Source organism: Salmo salar, chromosome ssa02, assembly GCF_905237065.1.
Source record: "Salmo salar chromosome ssa02, Ssal_v3.1, whole genome shotgun sequence".
NCBI lineage: Eukaryota > Metazoa > Chordata > Actinopteri > Salmoniformes > Salmonidae > Salmo > Salmo salar.
In genome coordinates this window covers 4,345,590-4,371,428 of record NC_059443.1, presented here as the reverse complement: position 1 = coordinate 4,371,428, position 25,839 = coordinate 4,345,590, and the positions used below count along the sequence as shown (strand labels likewise).

The 25,839-nt window shown below is 44.3% G+C and overlaps 2 protein-coding genes across 8 annotated transcripts in view; both read left to right on the top strand.

The window, feature by feature from the left end:
• Positions 1–2,004, top strand: part of LOC106572986 (secretagogin) — a 48,152-nt gene extending 46,148 nt beyond the window's left edge. The window contains exons 10-11 of the mRNA XM_045696627.1: positions 180–248; positions 801–2,004. Coding sequence (XP_045552583.1) covers positions 180–248; positions 801–932 — 201 coding nt within the window. The 3' untranslated portion in view covers positions 933–2,004. The remainder of the gene's footprint in view (positions 1–179; positions 249–800) is intronic.
• A 7,045-nt stretch (positions 2,005–9,049) lies between these two features.
• The window catches only part of LOC106606175 (protein MTSS 1), a 156,041-nt gene continuing 139,251 nt past the window's right edge, over positions 9,050–25,839 (top strand). For 4 of the 7 annotated variants that reach the window (XM_045696622.1, XM_045696620.1, XM_045696626.1 and 1 more), the window contains exons 1-3: positions 9,050–9,597; positions 14,037–14,098; positions 21,739–21,812. In XM_045696622.1, the coding sequence (XP_045552578.1) occupies positions 9,526–9,597; positions 14,037–14,098; positions 21,739–21,812 (208 nt within the window). In that variant the 5' untranslated portion in view covers positions 9,050–9,525. The remainder of the gene's footprint in view (positions 9,598–14,036; positions 14,099–21,738; positions 21,813–25,839) is intronic. The other 3 variants (XM_045696619.1, XM_045696623.1, XM_045696621.1) reach the window with 1 other exon arrangement.

The window sequence follows — 25,839 nt, the reverse complement described above, 5'->3', positions numbered from 1 at the left end:
CTCCATTGGTCAGAGTAACACCGGAGCTTTTAATGAGTTCTATGTTCTCTCTTCTCCATTGGTCAGAGTAACACCGGAGCTTTTAATGAGTTCTATGTTCTATGTTCTCTCTTCTCCATTGGTCAGAGTAACACCGGAGCTTTTAATGAGTTCTATGTTCTCTCTTCTCCATTGGTCAGAGTCACACCGGAGCTTTGGAAGGACCAGAGGTGGATGGCTTTGTAAAAGACATGATGGAACTGGTCAGGGTAAGAATATCAGACAATATCTTTATGAATGTGCCACAAACATGTTCCTATTATAATTGACTATTGTATTTGTAAAGGTCATGTGTTTGTCATAACATGGGACTATGCATGTTCCTATAATAATCTACTCTATGTCTTGTAAAGGTCATGTTTATGTAAAGGTCATGTGGGACAATATTGTGTTGGGAAAGGTAGAATTGGTGTCTATTGTTTTATCCTGTTGTGTTGTATATCTTTATGAGTCAGTCTTAACATGTTCCTATATGATACCTATTGTGTATGTCCTTGTTATGAACATGCTTCTATCTGATACATCTCTGTCCTGGCTGGCCCAAAGGACATCTATTGTGTCCAGTGTTCTCTGTATCCATCAAAAACAGATGAAATCCTTCACCTCTTGACCTCAAGGAACTTACAGAATACATTAACTTTAGCCCACACATTCAATAGATCTTAATTGTCTCGGAAGAGCAGTTTTTGTGCAATATAAAATACATCTATACAAACATAGTTTGACTACTAATGTGTTTTACCTGTTGATCTTCCATCCAGCCCAGCATCACTGGTCCAGAGCTGGACAAACTGAGGGCTGTGCTGCTGGGACACTGTGACGTCAACAAAGATGGAAAGATCCAGAGGAATGAGCTAGCGCTGTGCCTGGGAATGAAGCCCAATAAGGCCTAGGTTTCCCCAAACAGAGAAGACCTCTACTACTGATCCTTCCCCTCACTGTGATGCATCCAGAACACCCAGAACTTTATGTCCAATCTTCAAAAACAACAGCTGCTAGTGTTTTAGCATGTTGTGGAACAAGCACTGTTCTGAATGATATCAATTGTATTTTCTTGTGATAGATTCAAAATAATACTGGTAAATGAATACAGAATAATACAGGTAGCCTACTGGTAAATGAATACAGAATAATACAGGTAGCCTACTGGTAAATGAATACAGAATAATACATGTAGCCTACTGGTAAATGAATACAGAATAATACATGTAGTCTACTGGTAAATGAATACAGAATAATACAGGTAGCCTACTGGTAAATGAATGCAGAATAATACAGGTAGTCTACTGGTAAATGAATACAGAATAATACAGGTAGCCTACTGGTAAATGAATACAGAATAATACAGGTAGCCTACTGGTAAATTAATACAGAATAATACATGTAGCCTACTGGTAAATTAATACAGAACAATACAGGTAGCCTACTGGTAAATTAATACAGAATAATACAGGTAGTCTACTGGTAAATTAATACAGAATAATACAGGTAGCCTACTGGTAAATGAATACAGAATAATACATGTAGCCTACTGGTAAATGAATACAGAATAATACATGTAGCCTACTGGTAAATGAATACAGAAGAATACAGGTAGCCTACTGGTAAATGAATACAGAATAATACATGTAGCCTACTGGTAAATTAATACAGAATAATACAGGTAGCCTACTGGTAAATTAATACAGAATAATACAGGTAGTCTACTGGTAAATGAATACAGAATAATACAGGTAGTCTACTGGTAAATGAAAGTGTATCTATTTGAAAAAGCAGGAGAATGCTCAATGTTCAAGACTGTGTTGTGAATGATGCTTATGTTTTTCCTGTTGTGTTTTGTTGGCCTGGCCATAGCTAGCTATTGGGCAATTTGCATGTAGTTCTGTATTGTACATTAGGTGAGTTGCTGTTTTTAATATTATATGATGATGTTTAACAATGATAATTAAATCAAGAATAGTGGTACTTGGTGTTGTGTACTTTGTTACAGATACATTTAACATTAGTGCGTACAATACTGCCTGTGTATACAGTACCACTGGGCAGTGATTAAGAGCATTGGGCCAATAGCCAACATTTTACACTTCTGTTAATTATATAGCGCCACTAAATATGCACATTATATTTACTTAACCCAGGGATCATCAACTAGATTCAGCCACGGGTTTTTTTGGATGGTCTGGGGGCCAGAACATAATTACAGATCAATTTGTGGACTGCAAATTGACCGCAAGAAGCCCAAACAGATAAAATATGAGATTAAAACATAATAATTTCAAACCTTGCTTATATTTGTATACGATCACATGTTTCTCTCTATTATACTTGGGAACAGATTTTCTTAAATTAAATTCACTAGGAGCTGATTTTTTTGGGCTCAGAAAACTTTGGAGGCCAAATAAAACCACCTGCAGGCTAAATTCGGCCCGCGGTCCGCCAGTTGGCAAACCCTGACTCAACCCATCTACACAGGCTGGAGATATAGAACTAACAGTCATTCATGACCTTAGAACGGAATCCAGAGTTGTCCTCAGAGCCACTGCGCTCTGGTCAAAAGTAGGGCACTATTTAAGGAATAGGGTGTAATTTGGAACACATACTGTAGGTGTAACAGCTGCAGGAGTGCTGACAAGTTCCCTACATGCTACAGTAATGGTTTGTATGGTCTATGCTGTTTGCTGGGAGAGAGAGGGAAGTATATTACACTACTCATTTGATTGTGGTAAATAAACTGGTTATCTAAAAAAGTAACTCCTTGAAAATATTCCAGCTGCATTCAGATCCATAAACAGACAGATAAGAATCATTGTGTAAATGTTGTGGAGGGGAGGGCTCGTAGGGCTTTGGTCAAAAGTAGTGCACTATATATGGAATAGGGTTCCATTTGGGATGCAGGTGTAATGAAGTGAACGCAGCTTGTGCTCCAGTTGAGAGGTTAGGTCACCATAGAAACCCATTCATTCATTCAGGAGTGGTTGGGTGGGTGGGATATCTCAATCAGCAAGCACCTGACAGAACAAACATGGTTGAGTCATCAACATCTGGTGTGTTTCCCTACAGCGCCTGTATACAGAAAGGAAACGACAAACTGCTACGGTACAAAACAGATACATTCACTTTTTTTCTGTCGTGACAGGATCTCTGAGTCTGATATGACCTCAATACATTTTGGGGGCTGCAGCAGATTTCCTGTAAGCAGCTGATAAAACCATGCGCTGATCTAATTGGATTAAAAAAACACTTGACAGGATGTTCGTTGCATGTTGGAGAAAAACTCATTACTGTGTCAGATGCTGTCTTTATGTGACTGACAAAACTCTCAGAATGCATATAGAACCTCAAGGCCATCAGAATGTTAAACAGCCATCACTAACACAGAGAGGCTGCTGCCTACATATAGACTTGAAATCATTGGACACTTCAATAAATGGATCACTAGTCACTTTAATCATGTTTACATATCTTGCACTACTCATTTCACATGTATATATTGTATTTTATATCATCTATTGTATCTTGCCTATGCCGCTCGGTCATTGCTCATCCATATATTTATATGTATATATTCTTATTCCATTCCTTTACTTAGATTAGTGTGTATTAGGTAGTTGTTGTGGAATTGTTAGATTACTTGTTAGATATTACTGCACTGTTGGAACTAGCAGCACAAGCACTTCGCTACACTCACATTAACATCTGCTAACCATGTGTATGTGACCAATACGATTTGATTTGAATGGTTTAGTTTAATTGATTAGGATCAACATTAGCCATTGTACATGCAGGAGCTACCCTTCCTGTGGTCCACAAATAAAACGGAACAGAAATAGAGTTCACACTTTTCTAGCTGAGCTCTGAAACTAAAATGTGTGATAATTATCAACATAGCTAGAAGAGGACCAGCTACCCCCTAGAGGAGGACCAGCTACCCCCCTAAAGGAGGACCAGCTACCCCCCTAAAGGAGGACCAGCTACCCCCCTAGAGGAGGACCAGCTACCCCCCTAAAGGAGGACCAGCTACCCCCCTAGAGGAGGACCAGCTACCCCCTAGAGGAGGACCAGCTACCCCCCTAGAGGAGGACCAGCTACCCCCTAGAGGAGGACCAGCTACCCCCTAGAGGAGGACCAGCTACCCCCCTAAAGGAGGACCAGCTACCCCCTAGGGGAGGACCAGCTACCCCCCTAGAGGAGGACCAGCTACCCCCCTAGAGGAAGACCAGCTACCCCCTAAAGGAGGACCAGCTACCCCCCTAGGGGAGGACCAGCTACCCCCTAAAGGAGGACCAGCTACCCCCCTAGGGGAGGACCAGCTACCCCCCTAGAGGAGGACCAGCTACCCCCCTAGAGGAGGACCAGCTACCCCCTAGAGGAGGACCAGCTACCCCCTAGAGGAGGACCAGCTACCCCCCTAGAGGAGGACCAGCTACCCCCTATAGGAGGACCAGCTACCCCCTAGAGGAGGACCAGCTACCCCCTAGAGGAGGACCAGCTACCCCCTAGAGGAGGACCAGCTACCCCCCTAGAGGAGGACCAGCTACCCCCTAGAGGAGGACCAGCTACCCCCCTAGAGGAGGACCAGCTACCCCCCTAAAGGAGGACCAGCTACCCCCCCTAGAGGAGGACCAGCTACCCCCTAGGGGAGGACCAGCTACCCCCCTAGAGGGAGGACCAGCTACCCCCCTAGAGGAGGACCAGCTACCCCCCTAGAGGAGGACCAGCTACCCCCTAGAGGAGGACCAGCTACCCCCCTAGAGGAGGACCAGCTACCCCCTAGAGGAGGACCAGCTACCCCCCTAAAGGAGGACCAGCTACCCCCTAGAGGAGGACCAGCTACCCCCTAGAGGAGGACCAGCTACCCCCCTAGAGGAGGACCAGCTACCCCCCTAGGGGAGGACCAGCTACCCCCCTAGGGGAGGACCAGCTACCCCCCTAAAGGAGGACCAGCTACCCCCCTAGAGGAGGACCAGCTACCCCCTAGAGGAGGACCAGCTACCCCCTAGAGGAGGACCAGCTACCCCCCTAGAGGAGGACCAGCTACCCCCTAGAGGAGGACCAGCTACCCCCTAAAGGAGGACCAGCTACCCCCCTAAAGGAGGACCAGCTACCCCCTAGAGGACGACCAGCTACCCCCAGAGGAGGACCAGCTACCCCCCTTGAGGAGGACCAGCTACCCCCTAGAGGAGGACCAGCTACCCCCCTAGAGGAGGACAAGCTACCCCCTAGAGGAGGACCAGCTACCCACCTAGAGGAGGACCAGCTACCCCCCTAGAGGAGGACCAGCTACCACCTAGAGGAGGACCAGCTACCCCCTAGAGGAGGACCAGCTACCCCCCTAGAGGAGGACCAGCTACCCCCCTAGAGGAGGACCAGCTACCCCCCATAGGAGGACCAGCTACCCCCTATAGGAGGACCAGCTACCCCCTAGAGGAGGACCAGCTACCTCCCTAGAGGAGGACCAGCTACCCCCCTAGAGGAGGACCAGCTACCTACCTAGAGGAGGACCAGCTACCCCCCTAGAGGAGGACCAGCTACCCCCCTAGAGGAGGACCAGCTACCCCCCTAGAGGAGGACCAGCTACCCCCTAGAGGAGGACCAGCTACCCCCCTAGAGGAGGACCAGCTACCTCCCTAGAGTAGGTCCAGCTACCCCTAGAGGAGGACCAGCTACCCCCCTAGAGGAGGACCAGCTACCCCCCTAGAGGAGGACCAGCTACCCCCTAGAGGAGGACCAGCTACCCCCCTAGAGGAGGACCAGCTACCCCCCTAGAGGAAGACCAGCTACCCCCCCTAGAGGAGGACCAGCTACCCCTAGAGGAGGACCAGCTACCCCCTAGAGGAGGACCAGCTACCTCCCTAGAGGAGGTCCAGCTTCTCCCTAGAGGACGACCAGCTACCCCCCCTAGAGGAGGACCAGCTACATCCCTAGAGGACAACCAGCTACCTACCTCATGCTATGGTTGACAACAGAGTATTAACGTGATAATGAGAACAACTCCCCTAACCGCCTGCTCTCTGTCTCAGTCTAGACAGACAAGCTAACTGCTTCTGGTTTCCATGAATAGGTCTACACCGCCTGCTATCTGTCTCAGTCTAGACAGACAAGCTAACTGCTTCTGGTTTCCATGAATATGTCTACACCGCCTGCTATCTGTCTCAGTCTAGACGGACAAGCCTACTCTCTATCTCAGTCTAGACAGACAAGCTAACTGCTTCTGGTTTCCATGAATAGGTCTACACCGCCTGCTATCTGTCTCAGTCTAGACAGACAAGCTAACTGCTTCTGGTTTCCATGAATAGGTCTACACCGCCTGCTCTCTGTCTCAGTCTAGACAGACAAGCTAACTGCTTCTGGTTTCCATGAATAGGTCTACACCGCCTGCTATCTGTCTCAGTCTAGACAGACAAGCTAACTGCTTCTGGTTTCCATGAATATGTCTACACCGCCTGCTATCTGTCTCAGTCTAGACGGACAAGCCTACTCTCTATCTCAGTCTAGACAGAAAAACTAACTGCTTCTGGTTTCCATGAATAGGTCTACACCGCCTGCTATCTGTCTCAGTCTAGACAGACAAGCTAACTGCTTCTGGTTTCCATGAATAGGTCTACACCGCCTGCTATCTGTCTCAGTCTAGACAGACAAGCTAACTGCTTCTGGTTTCCATGAATATGTCTACACCGCCTGCTATCTGTCTGACGGACAAGCCTACATCTCAGTCTAGACAGACAAGCTAACTGCTTCTGGTTTCCATGAATATGTCTACACCGCCTGCTATCTGTCTCAGTCTAGACAGACAAGCTAACTGCTTCTGGTTTCCATGAATAGGTCTACACCGCCTGCTCTCTGTCTCAGTCTAGACAGACAAGCTAACTGCTTCTGGTTTCCATGAATAGGTCTACACCGCCTGCTCTTTGGAGTGGACAGTCTAATAGACCACTTGTTTAGTTTGACCTGTGTAATCCATGTTGTATACATAGAAAAGTCACATTATGTAGTCTAAACCTTTAGTGTAATATGAGCCATTTTCTAAATGGGATCCTTGGGAGGTCCCAACTCTGACGTCACCCCGTTGAAGTTGATATTTAAAATGTTTAAGGTAAGGGTTAAGGTGTTGACGTAGTTCTGTCCTTGAGCTGTTGTCTAATAATGTTATGTCATGTTTCATGTTCTGTGTGGACCCCAGGAAGAGTAGATGCTGCTTTCTCAACAGCTAATGGGGATCCAAATAACATACCAAATACCAAAGGTTATGGTTAAGGTTAGGTAAGGGTAGGATAGGGGTTAAGGTTAGGGTTAGGGTTTATGGTATGTATGTCCCAAGGATCCCAACTTGCTGTTGTGACTAGCCCATTTTCAAGGGCTAGGGAGACATCTGCTGGTGAAGGGAGACAAGCACCAGTTGTATTTGTCTGAAATTAGCCAGTCCAGACAAACCATTAGTCTTGGGGGAAACCTCATGCCTTGCAAAACGTTTGTCCTGATTTTTTCCCCCAATGCCTACACATTTTTACTTTTTCCCACTTATATATTGTTTTCCAAATACAGTTGAATTGATGTTTCCATAAACCACCTCACAGGCTATGCATGTGTTGGTCACTAGATGTCACTAGACCCCTTCAAATCTGAACAATGAGCGCTTGCTCAGGACCACACGTTTGTTTATGTTGTTGCCCTCCTCTCTACAAAATAGAACAGTATTTGTCACATGGCCCCGAATACAACCCAATGATGCAGAGTTAAACAAAATAATATTAACACAAGATAAAGAGAAATAAAATACACAAGTGAAGCTAATTTGTTCTTAACTGACTTGCCTAGTTAAATAAAGGTACAATTAAAAATAATATGCCTTTATTTATCCTATGGCTCTGACTTGGTGTACAGGGAGAATACTGTAAGAATGGCCCATGTTCTGAATTCTGTCGCTGTACATTTCAAAAGTGCTGAACAAATAGTGATATTGACTACGTTCGTCCTAGCTCGCTCATTAAAGTCTTAATCGAAATGACAGATTGCCTCTTATCTGCTCTTTGTCCCCTTATGCCATAGTTTGTACATGTCAATTGTCAGTAAAAAACACATTTGTTTAAGCAAGTCAGTCATATCAGCTATGCTATTATTTTCTTCAGGAATGTAGTGAAGTAAAAGTAAAAATCATAAAAAATATAAGTAGTAAAGTGAAGTACAGATACTAAAAAAAAACTACTTAAGTAGTACTTGAAAGTATTTTTTACTTCAGTACTTTACACCACTGGAAGTCACCATTATAGTGCAATTAATGTATTGTGTAGTGTTGTGTAGTGGCTTTGATAAATACAAGTAAAAATTGTTTGCCCCACCAATATTGACATGCTAAAATCGCCACTGCTGTGAACTCGGAAAAAAAACGAGCTCCGACTGGGAAAAATCGATTTGAACGGTCATCCAACTAGGAATTCCATCTCGGGAACTCGGGGCTCTTTCTAGAGCTCCGAATTTCCGACCTGAAGCTCAATGATTTGACCTCGTATTTTTCCGAGTTCACAGTTGTTTTGAACGCGGCAGTAGTGTACAGTATGTGAATGTGTGTAGGTTTTGTGTGAGAGTCATTGTAGTTAGTGTGTGTGAGTGTGAGTGAGTGTTTGTGTGTATAGTGTTTTTGTAGATTTCCATGAACAATTTTGTTGCTAAATCGGATCCAATATTCTCTCCCGTTTTAAATAGCCGTTATGATGAGTTGAGAAAGTTAGAAATAGTTCCTTTTATAAAGGCAGCAAAAGGCGAGAAGCCAATACGAGTACGCGTCAAAGCCAGGAGGGGGGGTGCATTTCGCTGTTCGGGTATGCGCTCTGTACCTTTAGGGAAGAAAGTATACTCCTGGCGTCCTCTCTACGCGCTCATCGTCTCCTTCTCAAAACCCATTGGATGAGAAAGCCAGAGGTCCCGCCCCTCGTACCTTCTCCTCCAATGGGTTTTGAGAAGGAGACGAGGAGAGCAGAGAGGACGCCAGGAGTATGTTTTGGTATTGAGATCTTCTCATAGTCTCCGGACTCGACCAGCTGAAATTGCATTGTAATACACTGAGCTTCTGAGACGGAGCTGTGTAGATCATTTTGTTGTTTACGTTGAATCTCCAGAGACTATCGGATCTATATCTATACATGTTGTATTAAATACGTTTCGGAATTGTGTCATTTGGAGAATCATGGACCGTGAGTGGAGAAGCGATTGGGTTTTAAATCTCGTCAGCGACTATTCTTCTCTCAGTCTCACCTCTTGTCCGAGAGCGTTTGACTGAGCCGATCAAGATATAGGCTGGAGCGGCTTTATTCGTTTCTGCATCAAGTCAAGGTCTTTTCACTCGTTCGGTGAATAGTTAACTAAAGCGAAATTATTTGTATTAAATAACCGAGGATTTGTATTCAAACAGCCGAGGTTTCTTTCAACTCTTACGTCCAGGAGCTGTCCAGCTTGACGGTCAGACTGACCAGTACTCAGTTGTCCAGAAAAATGGAGGCTGTTATTGAGAAAGAATGCAGTGCACTGGGGGGACTTTTCCAAAGTGTGATAGGCGACATGAAAGTAAGTCAAACCTATCCGTTCTGAATCATTTGGTTTATAACAGTGTACATAACCTAGATAGATAGCTAATAGCTACTTCTCTAACTCCATATGAACTAATTCAGTAACCTGTTCTGTAGGAATGGCCACTAAGGTTAGCTAGCTAGCTAAGTACATAACGTTAGCTGGCTGTCAGTGTTTTTGACAGTTGCTTCAGATAATGACAAGGCATCATCATGTCATGTCATGTCATGGCTAGCTGCTTGCGCTTCAGGCCAAACGGCGAGCTATGAAGCCTATTGACTGAAGTTTATTGAGTCAAACAAAAATACTAGAATGGGGTTATACATGGATGAGGCTTGGGTGTTTTCTTCCAATGTCAAATGCAGTGTTATGGTATGAAATGTATATTTTTCACCTCTGAATCTATTGTTGCTGTGGGTATCTAGGTTATTGTTCAGCAGGGGGTCTCTGCCTTCAAGGCTCTTGAAATATTCATAAACTACTGATGCTAAGGAGCTGTGTGTGTTTGTATGGGTGTGTGTTTCGCTCTTTCTCTCTCTCTCTCTCTTTCTCTCCTCTCTCTCTTTCTCTCCTCTCTCTCTCTCTCGCTCTCTTTCTCTCTCTCGCTCTCTTTCTCTCTCTCCTCTCTTTCTCTCCTCTCTCTCTCTCTCTCCTCTCTTTCTCTCCTCTCCCTCTCTTTCTCTCCTCTCTCTCGCTCTCTTTCTCTTCTCTCCCTCTCTTTCTCTCTCTCTCTCGCTCTCTTTCTCTTCTCTCGCTCTCTTTCTCTCTCTCTCTCTCTCTCTCTCTCTCTCGCTCTCTTTCTCTTCTCTCTCTCTCTTTCTCTCTCTCTCGCTCTCTTTCTCTTCTCTCGCTCTCTTTCTCTCTCTCTCGCTCTCTTTCTCTCTCTCTCGCTCTCTTCTCTCTCTCTCGCTCTCTTTCTCTTCTCTCTCTCTCTCTCTCTCTCTCTCTCTCCCTCTCTCTCTCCGTCTCTGTCTCCTGTGTTATGGCGGTATAGTGTTACACAGGGTGACATTCCTAAGGTCACTAATGCTACAAATCATTATCAGACACAGCATCCTTACTTACCTTCTCCTCAGCCTCCCGGATGACAGCATAGTCTGAGTATTACACTACTCAAATCAAATCACATTTTATTGGTCACATACACGTGTTTAGCAGATGTTACTGCGGGTGTAGTGAAATGCTTGTGCTTCTATCTCCGACAGTGCAGTAATATCTAACAGTTCCACAACATATACCCAAAATACATGTAAATCTAAGTAAGGAATGGATTAGGAATATATATACATATATGTCAGAGCTGCATTGGACTAAGATACAATGGCATAGTATAGAGTACAGTATATACATATGAGATGGGGGATGCAATATTTACAAACAATTAAAGTGACTAAGATACCGTTGCATAGTATAGAGTACAGTTTATACATATGAGATGAGTAATGCAAGATACGGAGACATTATTAAAGTGGCTTGTGTTTCATTTCCTTAAAGTGGCGAGTGATTCCTAATCTATGTCTGTAGGCAGCAGCCTCTGATGTGCTGGAGATGGCTGTTTAACAGGCAGTGGTATAGTACAGAATACAATACAGTATATACATATGAAATGGGTGATGCAATATGTAAACAACATTTAAAAGTGACTAAGATACCGTAGAATAGTGTGGAGTACAGTTTATACATATGAGATGGGTAATGCTAGATACAGAAACATTATTAAAGTGGCTTGTGATCCATTTCTAGAAGTGGCCAGTGATCCCTAATCTATGTCTATAGGCAGCAGCCTCTGATGTGCTGGTGAAGGCTGTTTAGCAGTCTGATGGCCTTGAGATAGAAGCTGTTTTTCAGTCACTCGGTCCCAGCTATGATGCACCTGTACTGACCTCGCCTTCTGGATGATAGCGGGGTGAACAGGCAGTGGTTCAGGTGGTTGATGTCCTTGATGATCTTTTTGGACTTCCTATGGCATCGGGTGGTGTAGGTGTCCTGGAGGGAGGAAAGTTTTCCCCCAGTAATGCGTTGGGCAGACCCCACCACCCTCTGGAGAGCTTTGCGCTTGTGGGCGGTGCAGTTGCTGTACCAGGCGGTGATACAGCCCAACAGGATGCTCTCAATTGTGCATCTGTAAAAGTTTGTGAGGGTTTTAGGTGTTAAGCCAAATATCTTCAGCCTCCTGAGGTTGAAGAGGAGCTGTTGTGCTGTTGCACCTTCTTCACCACACTGTCCGTGTGGGTGGACCATTTCAGTTTGTCAGTGATGTGTACGCCAAGGAACATGAAGTGTTCCACCTTCTCCACTGCGGTCCCATCAATGTGGATAGGGGGGTGCTCCCTCTGCTGTTTCCTGAAGTCCACGATCATCTCCTTAGTTTTGTTGACGTTGAGTGAGAGGATATTTTCCTGGCACCACACTCCCAGAGCCCTCACCTCCTCCCTGTAGGCTGTCTCATTGGTAATCAAGCCTAATACTGTTGTGTCGTCTGCAAACTTGATGATTGAGTTGGAGGCGTGCTTGGCCACGCAGTTATGGGTGAACAGGGAGTACGGGAGGGGGCTGAGCATGCACCCTTGTGGGGCCCCAGTGTTGAGGATCAGCAAAGAGGAAGTGTTGTTTCCTACCTTCACCACCTGGGGGCGGCCCATCAGGAAGTCCAGGACCCAGGTGCACAGGGTGAGGTTCAGACCCAAGGCCTCGAGGTTGATGATGAGCTTGGAGGGTAATATGGTGTCGAATCCTAAGCTATAGTCAATGAACAGCATTCTTACATAGGTATTCCTCTTGTCCAGATGGGACAGGGCAGTGTGCAGTGTGGTGGCATCGTCTGTGGATCTATTAGGGCGGTAAGCAAATTGGAGTGTGTCTAGGGTGGCCGGTAAGGTGGTGGTGATATGATCCTTGACTATTCTCTCAAAGCACTTCATGATGAGGTGAATGCTACGGGGCGATAGCCATTTAGTTAAATGACCTTTGCTTTCTTAGGTACAGGGCCAATGGTGGCCATCTTGAAACATGTGGGGACAACAGACTGGGATAGGGAGAGATTGACTATATCTGTTAGCAGCTAGCTGGTCTGCGCATGCTCTGAGGACGCGGCTAGGGATACCATCTGGGCCAGCAGCCTTGCGAGGGTTAACACGCTTAAATGTCTTACTCACGTCGGCCACGGAGAAGGAGAGCCCACAGTCCTTCGTAGCGGGCCGCGGCGATGGCACTTTATTATCCTCAAAGCGGGCGAAGAAGATGTTCAGGCTGTCTGGAAGCAAGACGTCGGTGTCCGCGACGTGGCTGGTCTTCCTTTTATAATCCGTGATTGTCTGTAGACCCTGCCACATACGTCTCGTGTCTGAACCGTTGAACTGGGAATCAACTTTGTCCCTATACCGACGTTTAGCCTGCTTGATTGCTTTGCGGAGGGAATAACTACACTGTTTGTATTCTTCCATATTCCCAGTCCTCTTGTCCTGGTTAAATGCGGTGGTTTGGGCTTTCAGTTTTGTGTGAATGCTCCCATATATCCACAGGTTCTGGTTTGGGTAGGTTTTAATAGTCACAATGGGTACAACATCTCCTATACACTTCCTGATTAACTCATTCACCGTATCGGTATATGTGTCGATATTATTTTCTGAAGCTACTCTGAACATATCCCAGTCCACGTGACCAAAACAATCTTGAAACGTAGATTCCGATTGGTCAGTCCAGCGGTGAATGGTCCTCAGGTGCTTCCAGGTGCTTCCTGTTTGAGTTTCTGCCTATAGGAGGGGAAGAGCAAGATGCAATCGTGGTCAGATTTGCCGAATAGAGGGCCGTCCATTACCGTGTGTCCATTACCGTGTGTCCATTACCGTGTGTCCATTACCGTGTGTTCATTACCGTGTGTCCATTACCGTGTGTCCATTACCGTGTGTCCATTACCGTGTGTTTATTACCGTGTGTTCATTACCGTGTGTTCATTACCGTGTGTTCATTACCGTGTGTTCATTACCGTGTGTTCATTACCGTGTGTTCATTACCGTGTGTTCATTACCGTGTGTTCATTACCGTGTTCATTACCGTGTTCATTACCGTGTGTTCATTACCGTGTGTTCATTACCGTGTGTTCATTACCGTGTGTTCATTACCGTGTGTTCATTACCGTGTGTTCATTACCGTGTGTTCATTACCGTGTGTTCATTACCGTGTGTTCATTACCGTGTGTTTATTAAATATAGTCAATATAAAGTCTAATCGGTTAGTCCATCATCACTTTGATAAGCAGGTCTGGCTTGGAAAATAGCTATTTTTACCTCAATGGGACTACCTGGTAAAATAAAGGTTTAAAAAAGTGTTTTGGTGTGTGTGTTTTGTTATCATGTTGTTTTGTGTTTCTGACAGATGTTGTGCTCAGGGAAAACAAGATGTTCTGATATTCCTGTACTTTGTGTTTGTTTCCACAGAACAGCTACCCCATCTGGGAAGACTTTATCAGCAAGGCTGGGAAACTACAATCTCAACTCAGGTGAGTCATCATTATTACCACAGGTAGACTCTCAGCAAGACCACAGGTAGACTCTCAGCAAGACCACAGGTAGACCCTCAGCAAGACCACAGGTAGACTCTCAGCAAGACCACAGGTAGACCCTCAGCAAGACCACAGGTAGACCCTCAGCAAGACCACAGGTAGACTCTCAGCAAGACCACAGTCAGGACCATCTCATTATTACCACAGGTAGATCCTTAATAACTGTCATGCTGTCGGATAAGTCCTAGAAAAGAGCTGTCCAATAACTGTCATGCTGCCGGATAAGTCCTAGAAAAGAGCTGTCCAATAACTGTCATGCTGTCGGATAAGTCCTAGAAAAGAGCTGTCCAATAACTGTCATGCTGCAGGATAAGTCCTAGAAAAGAGCTGTCCAATAACTGTCATGCTGTAGGATAAGTCCTAGAAAAGAGCTGTCCAATAACTGTCATGTTGTAGGATAAGTCCTAGAAAAGAGCTGTCCAATAACTGTCATGCTGCAGGATAAGTCCTAGAAAAGAGCTGTCCAATAACTGTCATGTTGTAGGATAAGTCCTAGAAAAGAGCTGTCCAATAACTGTCATGCTGCAGGATAAGTCCTAGAAAAGAGCTGTCCAATAAATGTCATGCTGCAGGATAAGTCCTAGAAAAGAGCTGTCCAATAACTGTCATGCTGCAGGATAAGTCCTAGAAAAGAGCTGTCCAATAACTGTCATGCTGCAGGATAAGTCCTAGAAAAGAGCTGTCCAATAACTGTCATGCTGTAGGATAAGTCCTAGAAAAGAGCTGTCCAATAACTGTCATGCTGCAGGATAAGTCCTAGAAAAGAGCTGTCCAATAACTGTCATGCTGCAGGATAAGTCCTAGAAAAGAGCTGTCCAATAACTGTCATGCTGTAGGATAAGTCCTAGAAAAGAGCTGTCCAATAAATGTCATGCTGCAGGATAAGTCCTAGAAAAGAGCTGTCCAATAACTGTCATGCTGCAGGATAAGTCTTAGAAAAGAGCTGTCCAATAACTGTCATGCTGCAGGATAAGTCCTAGAAAAGAGCTGTCCAATAACTGTCACGCTGCAGGATAAGTCCTAGAAAAGAGCTGTCCAATAACTGTCATGCTGCAGGATAAGTCCTAGAAAAGAGCTGTCCAATAAATGTCATGCTGCAGGATAAGTCCTAGAAAAGAGCTGTCCAATAACTGTCATGCTGTAGGATAAGTCCTAGAAAAGAGCTGTCCAATAACTGTCATGCTGCAGGATAAGTCCTAGAAAAGAGCTGTCCAATAACTGTCATGCTGCAGGATAAGTCCTAGAAAAGAGCTGTCCAATAACTGTCATGCTGCAGGATAAGTCCTAGAAAAGAGCTGTCCAATAACTGTCATGCTGCAGGATAAGTCCTAGAAAAGAGCTGTCCAATAACTGTCATGCTGCAGGATAAGTCCTAGAAAAGAGCTGTCCAATAACTGTCATGCTGCAGGATAAGTCCTAGAAAAGAGCTGTCCAATAACTGTCATGCTGCAGGATAAGTCCTAGAAAAGAGCTGTCCAATAACTGTCATGTTGCAGGATAAGTCCTAGAAAAGAGCTGTCCAATAACTGTCATGCTGCAGGATAAGTCCTAGAAAAGAGCTGTCTCCAACTGTCCATCATTATTGGTTCTGCCCCAACCTCCAACCTCTACCCACCTGTCTGAGATCTGTAATGGGTGGAATTGTAGGGCAGATGTGGTTGAACTACGGTGTAGTTGCTAATAGTGTAGTGCAGATGTGGTTGAACTACGGTGTAGTTGCTAATAGTGTAGTGCAGCTGTGGTTGAACTACGGTGTAGTTGCTAATAGTGTAGTGCAGCTGTGGTTGAACTATGGTGTAGTTGCTAATAGTGTAGTGCAGCTGTGGTTGAACTACGGTGTAGTTGCTAATAGTGTAGTGCAGCTGTGGTTGAACTACGGTGTAGTTGCTAATAGTGTAGGGCAGCTGTGATGGATTGCGTCACCTAGGCCTAAACCCCTGACCCCCATACCAGACACTGAAGTGCAGGTCTCTGTGATCTTTGCTGTGTCTGGGTGGAATTGTAGAGCAGCTGTGGCTGTAACAGGATGGATGTCCTCCCGAGTGGCGCAGCGGTCTGACACGGAACCAAAACCGGCTGTGCGCATGCGCCATCGTGCATAAATGTATTTTGTCCCACCACACCAAACGCGATCACGACACGCAGGTTAAAATATCAAAACAAACTGTGAACCAATTATATTAATTTGGAGACATGTCGAAAGTCAATAAACATTTATGGCAATTTAGCTAGCTAGCTTGCACTTGCTAGCTAATTTGTCCTATTTAACTAGCTTGCTGTTGCTAGCTAATTTGTCCTATTTAACTAGCTTGCTGTTGCTAGCTAATTTGTCCTGGGATATAAACATTGAGTTGTTATTTTACCTGAAATGCACAAGGTCCTCTACTCCACCAATTAATCCACACATAAAACGGTCAACCGAATCGTTTCTAGTCATCTCTCCAGGCTTTTTCTTCTCTTGACTTTATATTGCGATTGGCAACTTTCATAAATTAGGTGCATTACTGCCACTGACCTCGTTTGTCTTTCAGTCACCCAAGTGGGTATAACCAATGAGGAGATGGCACGTGGGTACCTGCTTCTATAAACCAATGAGGAGATAGGAGAGGCAGGACTTGCAGCGCGATCTGCGTCAGAAATAGAACTGACTTCTATTTTAGCCCTTGGCAACGCAGACGCTCGTTGGCTCGCGCAAGCTGTGTGGGTGCAATAATTGAATAATATAGATTTCTACATTTATTTTGCAGCGCACGCGAGGCGAGCGGTGTAGTCAGCCTGTTAGGCACTGCTTCGCTTGAGGCGTCACTACAGACCGGGGTTCGATCCCAGGCTGTGTTGTGACCGGGAGACCCATGAGTCGGCGCACAATTGTCTCAGCGTCGTCCGGGTTAGGGGAGGGTTTGGCCGGCCTGGATGGTGTTTCCTCCGACACATTGGTGCGGCTGGTTTTCGGGTTTAGGCGAGCAGTGTGTCAAGAAGCAGTGCGGCTTGGCAGGGTCGTGTTTCGGAGGACGCACGGCTCTCGACCTTCTCTCTCCCGAGTCCGTAGGGGAGTTGCAGCGATGGGACAAGAATAACTACCAATTTGTACCAGGAAAAAGGGGTAAAAAGTACACACAAAAAAACAAATGCATAAATAAATAAACAGGATGATGGATGTCTCTAGATGGAAAATAAGAAACTGTCAGATGTACTTCTGCTCCATTGTCTTCTCTGTCTGTTGGTTTGAGGGCTGAGATGTCCCACTAAACACTGGTCTAGCTACTACCTCTACCCACCTCTCTGGTGATCTCTGCTGGGTAGAATCACCCAGTCTACTACCTCTACCCACCTCTCTGGTGATCTCTGCTGGGTAGAATCACCCAGTCTACTACCTCTACCCACCTCTCTGGTGATCTCTGCTGGGTAGAATCACCCAGTCTACTACCTCTACCCACCTCTCTGGTGATCTCTGCTGGGTAGAATGGGAGGACAGGCTGAATGGCAGCGTGTCTTACTCTGTAATAATGTTAGGGTAGGGTTAAGCGCTGTAATAATGTTAGGGTAGGGTTAAGCGCTGTAATAATGTTAGGGTAGGGTTAAGTGCTGTAATAATGTTAGGGTAGGGTTAAGTGCTGTAATAATGTTAGGGTAGGGTTAAGTGCTGTAATAATGTTAGGGTAGGGTTAAGTGCTGTAATAATGTTAGGGTAGGGTTAAGTGCTGTAATAATGTTAGGGTAGGGTTAAGTGCTGTAATAATGTTAGGGTAGGGTTAAGTGCTGTAATAATGTTAGGGTAGGGTTAAGTGCTGTAATAATGTTAGGGTAGGGTTCTGTGCTGTAATAATGTTAGGGTAGGGTTAAGTGCTGTAATAATGTTAGGGTAGGGTTAAGTGCTGTAATAATGTTAGGGTAGGGTTCTGTGCTGTAATAATGTTAGGGTAGGGTTAAGTGCTGTAATAATGTTAGGGTAGGGTTAAGTGCTCTGTCATTTAGCGGTCCTCTTCCACACTGCCTTCTAGGAAGTTATCTAATTATAGTTTTTAAATCCATCCGTTGCTTTTTTTTACAACTTCACCCAACATAATGTTTCAGAAAATATTTGGTTGGTGTGTATTACTGTGTAATCACAATATGTGTACGTCCCAAATTGCATCCTATTCCCTATATAGTGCACAGTAGTATCCAACAGAGACTAACACAACCAGAGTTTTCCCCTGTAGTGGCTCTCCTCTCCCTTGAAATAAAATGGAATGTGCTTGTGGAGTGTGTGCGTCTGTATGTCTTTGTGTGTGTGTGGGCGAGTGCATGTGTGTGTGAATGTGTGTGTATATTTTCCCGCCAGAGACTAGCAACACACCCTTGTGTGTAGTGGTTAGCGCCAACCCGCTACAACACAGTCTGTGGTAATACCATTACAGGTTGATAAGGACAGTGTTGTTCCTTCCTGGTCGAACGGATGTTCGTCATTTCATATCAGACGTATAACTTTTGAGTTGATAAAGAATTCTGTTGTTCTGGGACAGACTCTACGTTCCAAATGGCACCATATTCCCTATGTAGGGCAGTACTTTTTACCAGGGCCCATAAAAGTAGTGCCCTATATACAGTTGAAGTCGGAAGTTTACATAAACTTAGCTTGGAGTCATTAAAACTCGTTTTTCAACCACTCCACAAATTTCTTGTTAACAAACGACAGTTTTAGCAAGTCGGTTAGGAAATCTACTTTGTGCATGACACAAGTAATGTTTCCAACAATTGTTTACAGACAGATTATTTCACTTATAATTCACTGTATCACAATTCCAGTGGGTCAGAAGTTTACTGTGCACATGGGGACAAAGATCATATTTTTTGGAGAAATGTCCTCTGGTCTGATGAAACAAAAATAGAGCTGTTTGGCCATAATGACCATCGTTATGTTTGGAGGAAAAAGGGGGAGGCTTGCAAGCCAAAGAACACCATCCCAACCATGAAGCACGGGGGTGGCAGTATCATGTTGTGGGAGTGCTTTGCTCCAGGAGGGACTGGTGCACTTCACAAATTAGATGGCATCATGAGGGAGGAAAATGATGTGGATATATTGAAGCAACATCTTAAGACATCAGTCAGGAAGTGAAAGCTTGGTCGCAAATGGGTCTTCCAAATGGACAATGACTCAAAGCATACTTCCAAAGTTGTGGCAAAATGGATTAAGGACAACAAAGTCAAGGTATTGGAGTGGCCATCACAAAGCCCTGACCTCAACCCTATAGAAAATTTGTGGGCAGAACTGAAAAAGTGTGTACGAGCAAGGAGGCCTACAAACCTGACTCAGTTACACCAGCTCTGTCAGGAGGAATGGGCCAAAATTCACCCAACTTATTGTGGGAAGCGTGTGGAAGGCTACCCAAAAAATTTGACCCAAGTTAAACAATTTAAAGGCAATGCTACCAAATACTAATTGAGTGTATGTAAACTTCTGACCCACTGGGAATGTGATGAAAGAAATAAAAGCTGAAATACATATTTCTCTCTACTATTATTCTGACATTTCACATTCTTAAAATAAAGTGGGGATCCTAAGAGACAGGGAATTTTTACTCGGATTAAATGTCTGGAATTGTGAAAAAACTGAGTTTAAATGTATTTGGCTAAAGTGTATATAAACTTCCGAAAGAGGGTGACATTTGGGCCGTACATTCTGTAACAGGACAGTCAATATGGCCATGGACTGAGGGTAATGATGAGGACTGAGAGGAATGAGGGTAATGATGAGGACTGAGAGGAATGAGGGTAATGATGAGGACTGAGAGGAATGAGGTTAATGATGGGGACTGAGAGGAATGATGAGGACTGAGAGGAATGAGGGTAATGATGGGGACTGAGAGTAATGAGGGTAATGATGGGGACTGAGAGGAATGAGGGTAATGAGGAGGACTGAGAGGAAGGGGGGTAATGATGAGGACTGAGAGGAATGAGGGTAATGATGAGGACTGAGAGGAATGAGGGTAATGATGGGGACTGAGAGGAATGAGGGTAATGATGGGGACCGAGAGGAATGAGGGTAATGATGGGGACTGAGAGGAATGAGGGTAATGATGAGGACTGAGAGGAATGAGGGTAATGATGAGGACTGAGAGGAATGAGGGTAATGATGAGGACTGAGAGGAATGAGGGTAATGATGGGGACTGAGGGGACTGAGGGTTGTGATGGGTTGCTGCAGTGCATTGTAGGTGGATGACATGTACATATTGATGATGCCCCATTAATTAAGCTTGACTAGGGAGTTGCCTGGGTTGGTCTGTGGTGTAGACTACTCCATGGCCTCTGTGTGGTCTGTAGTGTAGACTATGTTGTCCAACCACACTGATCTAGTGTGGGGCCCTGGTCAAAAGAAGTGGACTAATGTAGGGGATCAGTTGTCATTTGGGACATAGTTGTACTTGAACGTATGTTTTATGAGCAAGCAGAGCTGCATAAGTCCTTGGCACGCTAAGATGACACGCTGAAACAATGTTTACAGATCAACGTCACCTACTGTCACTGTTATCATCAGCTAAGCTCTGGACATGCCTTACTGGTCTGACAGACACATGTGTTTCCGTATCTACGTCACCTCCAGTCACTCTGACTACTGGCATTGTTCTCAGAGCTCCAGAGGTGTGTTCGTGTCTAGTGTGTTTGGATAGTACACGGTTTCTGCTTTTGTTTGCGTCACATAGCCTGGAGACTGATAGTACTTCCATCTCATGTAGATGTAATCCAAGACCAGTCAACAATCGTTTGTCTGTGTGTCTGTGTCTGTGTGTCTGTGTGTCTGTGTGTCTGTGTGTCTGTGTGTGTGTGTGTGTGTGTGTGTGTGTGTGTGTGTGTGTGTGTGTGTGTGTGTGTGTGTGTGTGTGTGTGTGTGTGTGTCACAGAGAAACTACTGCTGATATCCAAGACGACTAGTTAACAGCCCTGCCTACGTCTTACTAGCCCTAACCCTGAGATCTTAATCACGTGACGTACCTCAGCAGTCAAAGCACAGTGACTCTGATGAGCTACCTAGATTTCAGACGGCTCCTTTCCACACACTGCAGCCAGACAAGACATTCCAAACATTTCAACAGCCGAGCCATTCAGACCTCTAGTTCCACTATGATGAAAAGCTGAAGTCTGTAGGCCCCATCGCTGCCTGTTATCACGGCCATTAATAAGGGCCATTAACAGAGATGTTAAAGTGAGGCCCGTGGCCAGACAGACAGAAAGGAACCACATTCTTATTGTCTTGTTGTGAATGAACATCAGCTAACGGTATAAGCCTAATAACGCTTTAATAACTAGCAACCCCTGAACATTTCCCTTGAAACAACAGATCTCAGATAGAGATAGCTAACGGCTTCAACCAGGTCCAACCGTATTTACGTCCCAAATGGCACCCTATTCCCTAAAGTGCACTACTTTTGTATCGTACTGCACCATAGGGAATAAGGGTGTTGTTTGGGACGGTGCCCATGGCTAATCATGTGCCCGGTCGGTTGGTCGGGTACATGTGTGTTCACTTCAGTTAAGGGTAGTTTAAATGAGGGCCAAAGCGTGACCAGCTGGGTTCTGCTTCTGTTTCTGTTTTCAGAGCGACCGTGGTTGCAGCTGCAGCGTTCCTGGATGCCTTTCAGAAAGTGGCTGACCTGGCCACCAACACACGAGGTAAGACCTTGTACCCGTCCAGGGGTGAGGGGATGGGGGGGGGGTGAGGGGAGAGGGGAACCTGTATGAGGTGCAAGAGGTCTTGAACATAAGCACTCATACAGCCCCATAGACAATGGAAGCAGAATCAGCGGAATTAGGAAGTCTGTTCTACTGTTCTGTTGTTCATGCTGAACGTCCTGTGATGGAATCCTGTGTGAAGTTGAACATCCTGGCTGAGGTAGATTTATTAGACTATAGTTATCCCACTACACTACAACATGTGGTAATTATTAGACTATAGTTAGCCCACTACAACATGTGGTAATTATTAGACTATAGTTAGCCCACTACAACATGTGGTAATTATTAGACTATAGTTAGCCCACTACAACATGTGGTAATTATTAGACTATAGTTAGCCCACTACAACATGTGGTAATTATTAGACTATAGTTAGCCCACTACAACATGTGGTAATTATTAGACTATAGTTAGCCCTACACTACAACATGTGGTAATTATTAGACTATAGTTAGCCCAACACTACAACATGTGGTAATTATTAGACTATAGTTAGCCCACTACAACATGTGGTAATTATTAGACTATAGTTAGCCCACTACAACATGTGGTAATTATTAGACTATAGTTAGCCCACTACAACATGTGGTAATTATTAGACTATAGTTAGCCCACTACAACATGTGGTAATTATTAGACTATAGTTAGCCCACTACAACATGTGGTAATTATTAGACTATAGTTAGCCCACTACAACATGTGGTAATTATTAGACTATAGTTAGCCCACTACAACATGTGGTAATTATTAGACTATAGTTAGCCCACTACAACATGTGGTAATTATTAGACTATAGTTAGCCCACTACAACATGTGATAATTATTAGACTATAGTTAGCCCACTACAACATGTGGTAATTATTAGACTATAGTTAGCCCACTACAACATGTGGTAATTATTAGACTATAGTTAGCCCACTACAACATGTGGTAATTATTAGACTATAGTTAGCCCACTACACTACAACATGTGGTAATTATTAGACTATAGTTAGCCCACTACACTACAACATGTGGTAATTATTAGACTATAGTTAGCCCACTACACTACAACATGTGGTAATTATTAGACTATAGTTAGCCCACTACACTACAACATGTGGTAATTATTAGACTATAGTTAGCCCACTACAACATGTGGTAATTATTAGACTATAGTTATCCCACTACACTACAACATGTGGTAATTATTAGACTATAGTTAGCCCACTACAACATGTGGTAATTATTAGACTATAGTTAGCCCACTACAACATGTGGTAATTATTAGACTATAGTTAGCCCACTACAACATGTGGTAATTATTAGACTATAGTTAGCCCACTACAACATGTGGTAATTATTAGACTATAGTTAGCCCACTACAACATGTGGTAATTATTAGACTATAGTTAGCCCACTACAACATGTGGTAATTATTAGACTATAGTTAGCCCACTACAACATGTGGTAATTATTAGACTATAGTTAGCCCACTACACTACAACATGTGGTAATTATTAGGCTATAGTTAGCCCACTACACTACAACATGTGGTAATTATTAGACTATAGTTAGCCCACTACACTACAACATGTGGTAATTATTGGACTATAGTTAGCCCACTACAACATGTGGTAATTATTAGACTATAGTTAGCCCACTACACTACAACATGTGGTAATTATTAGACTATAGTTAGCCCACTACACTACAACATGTGGTAATTATTAGACTATAGTTAGCCCACTACACTACAACATGTGGTAATTATTAGACTATAGTTAGCCCACTACAACATGTGGTAATTATTAGACTATAGTTAGCCCACTAGAACATGTGGTAATTATTAGGCTATAGTTAGCCCACTACACTACAACATGTGGTAATTATTAGACTATAGTTAGCCCACTACAACATGTGGTAATTATTAGACTATAGTTAGCCCACTACAACATGTGGTAATTATTAGACTATAGTTAGCCCACTACAACATGTGGTAATTATTAGACTATAGTTAGCCCACTACACTACAACATGTGGTAATTATTAGACTATAGTTAGCCCACTACACTACAACATGTGGTAATTATTAGACTATAGTTAGCCCACTACACTACAACATGTGGTAATTATTAGACTATAGTTAGCCCACTACAACATGTGGTAATTATTAGACTATAGTTAGCCCACTACACTACAACATGTGGTAATTATTAGACTATAGTTAGCCCACTACAACATGTGGTAATTATTAGACTATAGTTAGCCCACTACAACATGTGGTAATTATTAGACTATAGTTAGCCCACTACAACATGTGGTAATTATTAGACTATAGTTAGCCCACTACAACATGTGGTAATTATTAGACTATAGTTAGCCCACTACCACATGTGTTAATTTTTCGTCTTGTTCCCATTCCCTATTGGTTCAGGGGTCATTCTGTTTTAAAACCCTGGGAGTTCCACCACTTTAGCCAAGCACCTGAGCTCACTGGCTGACAGGGGAAGGGGCATAACCCCATAACCCCTGGTCTTCAGAGGGCTTTTGCCTTTGTGTTGAATGGGGGGTAGTTGGCTGTGGAATGTTTCAGGTCCACAGAGTAGAGATTCTAGAAAGACTAGTGTTAACCTATCAGCAGCCTACCACACAGTGATTCTTGACTCCTTGCAGTACTATGGCTAATGTTTTCTTGAGCAGCCTGCTTGAATTATTTGGACCCAGGTGTGTCTGCTGGTGCAGTGGCGGCCATGTTGGTTTAAGGGGTTGAGCAGGGGTGGGGAATATGAAGGGATCAGGTGGTTGATCCTGTGGGTAGTAAATCCCTCAGGCTGCTGTTTGAAGCCGTGACACCGCCCTCTCTCTGCCCACACGGCCCTCTCCACCCTGCCTACCACTGATCTCACACACACACACACACACACACACACACACACACACACACACACACACACACACACACACACACACACACACACACACACACACCACATCTGGCATCAGTAGGCTACACTTCCTCATACAGGGAACTAGTGTTGGGGGAAAAATCGATACAGCTACTTATCGGGATATACATTTTTAGGATACATCGTATTGTATCGTTTTGATACCTGCACCTAAACTCTGTCTTCTTTTTAAACAGGGAGACTATTTGTTTTCAGCACTTTTATTTCTATGACTGATCAAAACTGGTTTTCTCATTGCTCTCTCTTGTCCCTCTGCAGCAGACGTATGTTGAGCAATATGTTTGGAATAAAATCTAATCGCAATAAAATCACAGTATTGAATCGCAATACATATTGTATTTGCAACTAAGTATCATGATAATATCGTATCAAACCCACCCTACCAGCTTCAGGGTGTGTGTGTGTGTGTGTGTGTGTGTGTGTGTGTGTGTGTGTGTGTGTGTGTGTGTGTGTGTGTGTGTGTGTGTGTGTGTGTGTGTGTGTGTGTGTGTGCTTGTGTGTGCTTGTGTGTTTGTGTGTGCTTGTGCGTGTGTATAAGTATGTGTAAGTGTGTATAAAGAGCTGCTGGCTGTTTAAAGAGCTGCTGACTGTATAAAGAGCTGCTGGCTGTAGAAAGAGCTGCTGGCTGTAGAAAGAGTTGCTGGCTGTAGAAAGAGCTGCTGGCTGTATAAAGAGCTGCTGGCTGTAGAAAGAGCTGCTGGCTGTAGAAAGAGTTGCTGGCTGTAGAAAGAGCTGCTGGCTGTATAAAGAGCTGCTGGCTGTAGAAAGAGCTGCTGGCTGTAGAAAGAGTTGCTGGCTGTAGAAAGAGCTGCTGGCTGTAGAAAGAGTTGCTGGCTGTATAAAGAGCTGCTGGCTGTAGAAAGAGCTGCTGGCTGTAGAAAGAGCTGCTGACTGTATAAAGAGCTGCTGGCTGTAGAAAGAGCTGCTGGCTGTATAAAGAGCTGCTGGCTGTAGAAAGAGCTGCTGACTGTATAAAGAGCTGCTGGCTGTAGAAAGAGCTGCTGGCTGTAGAAAGA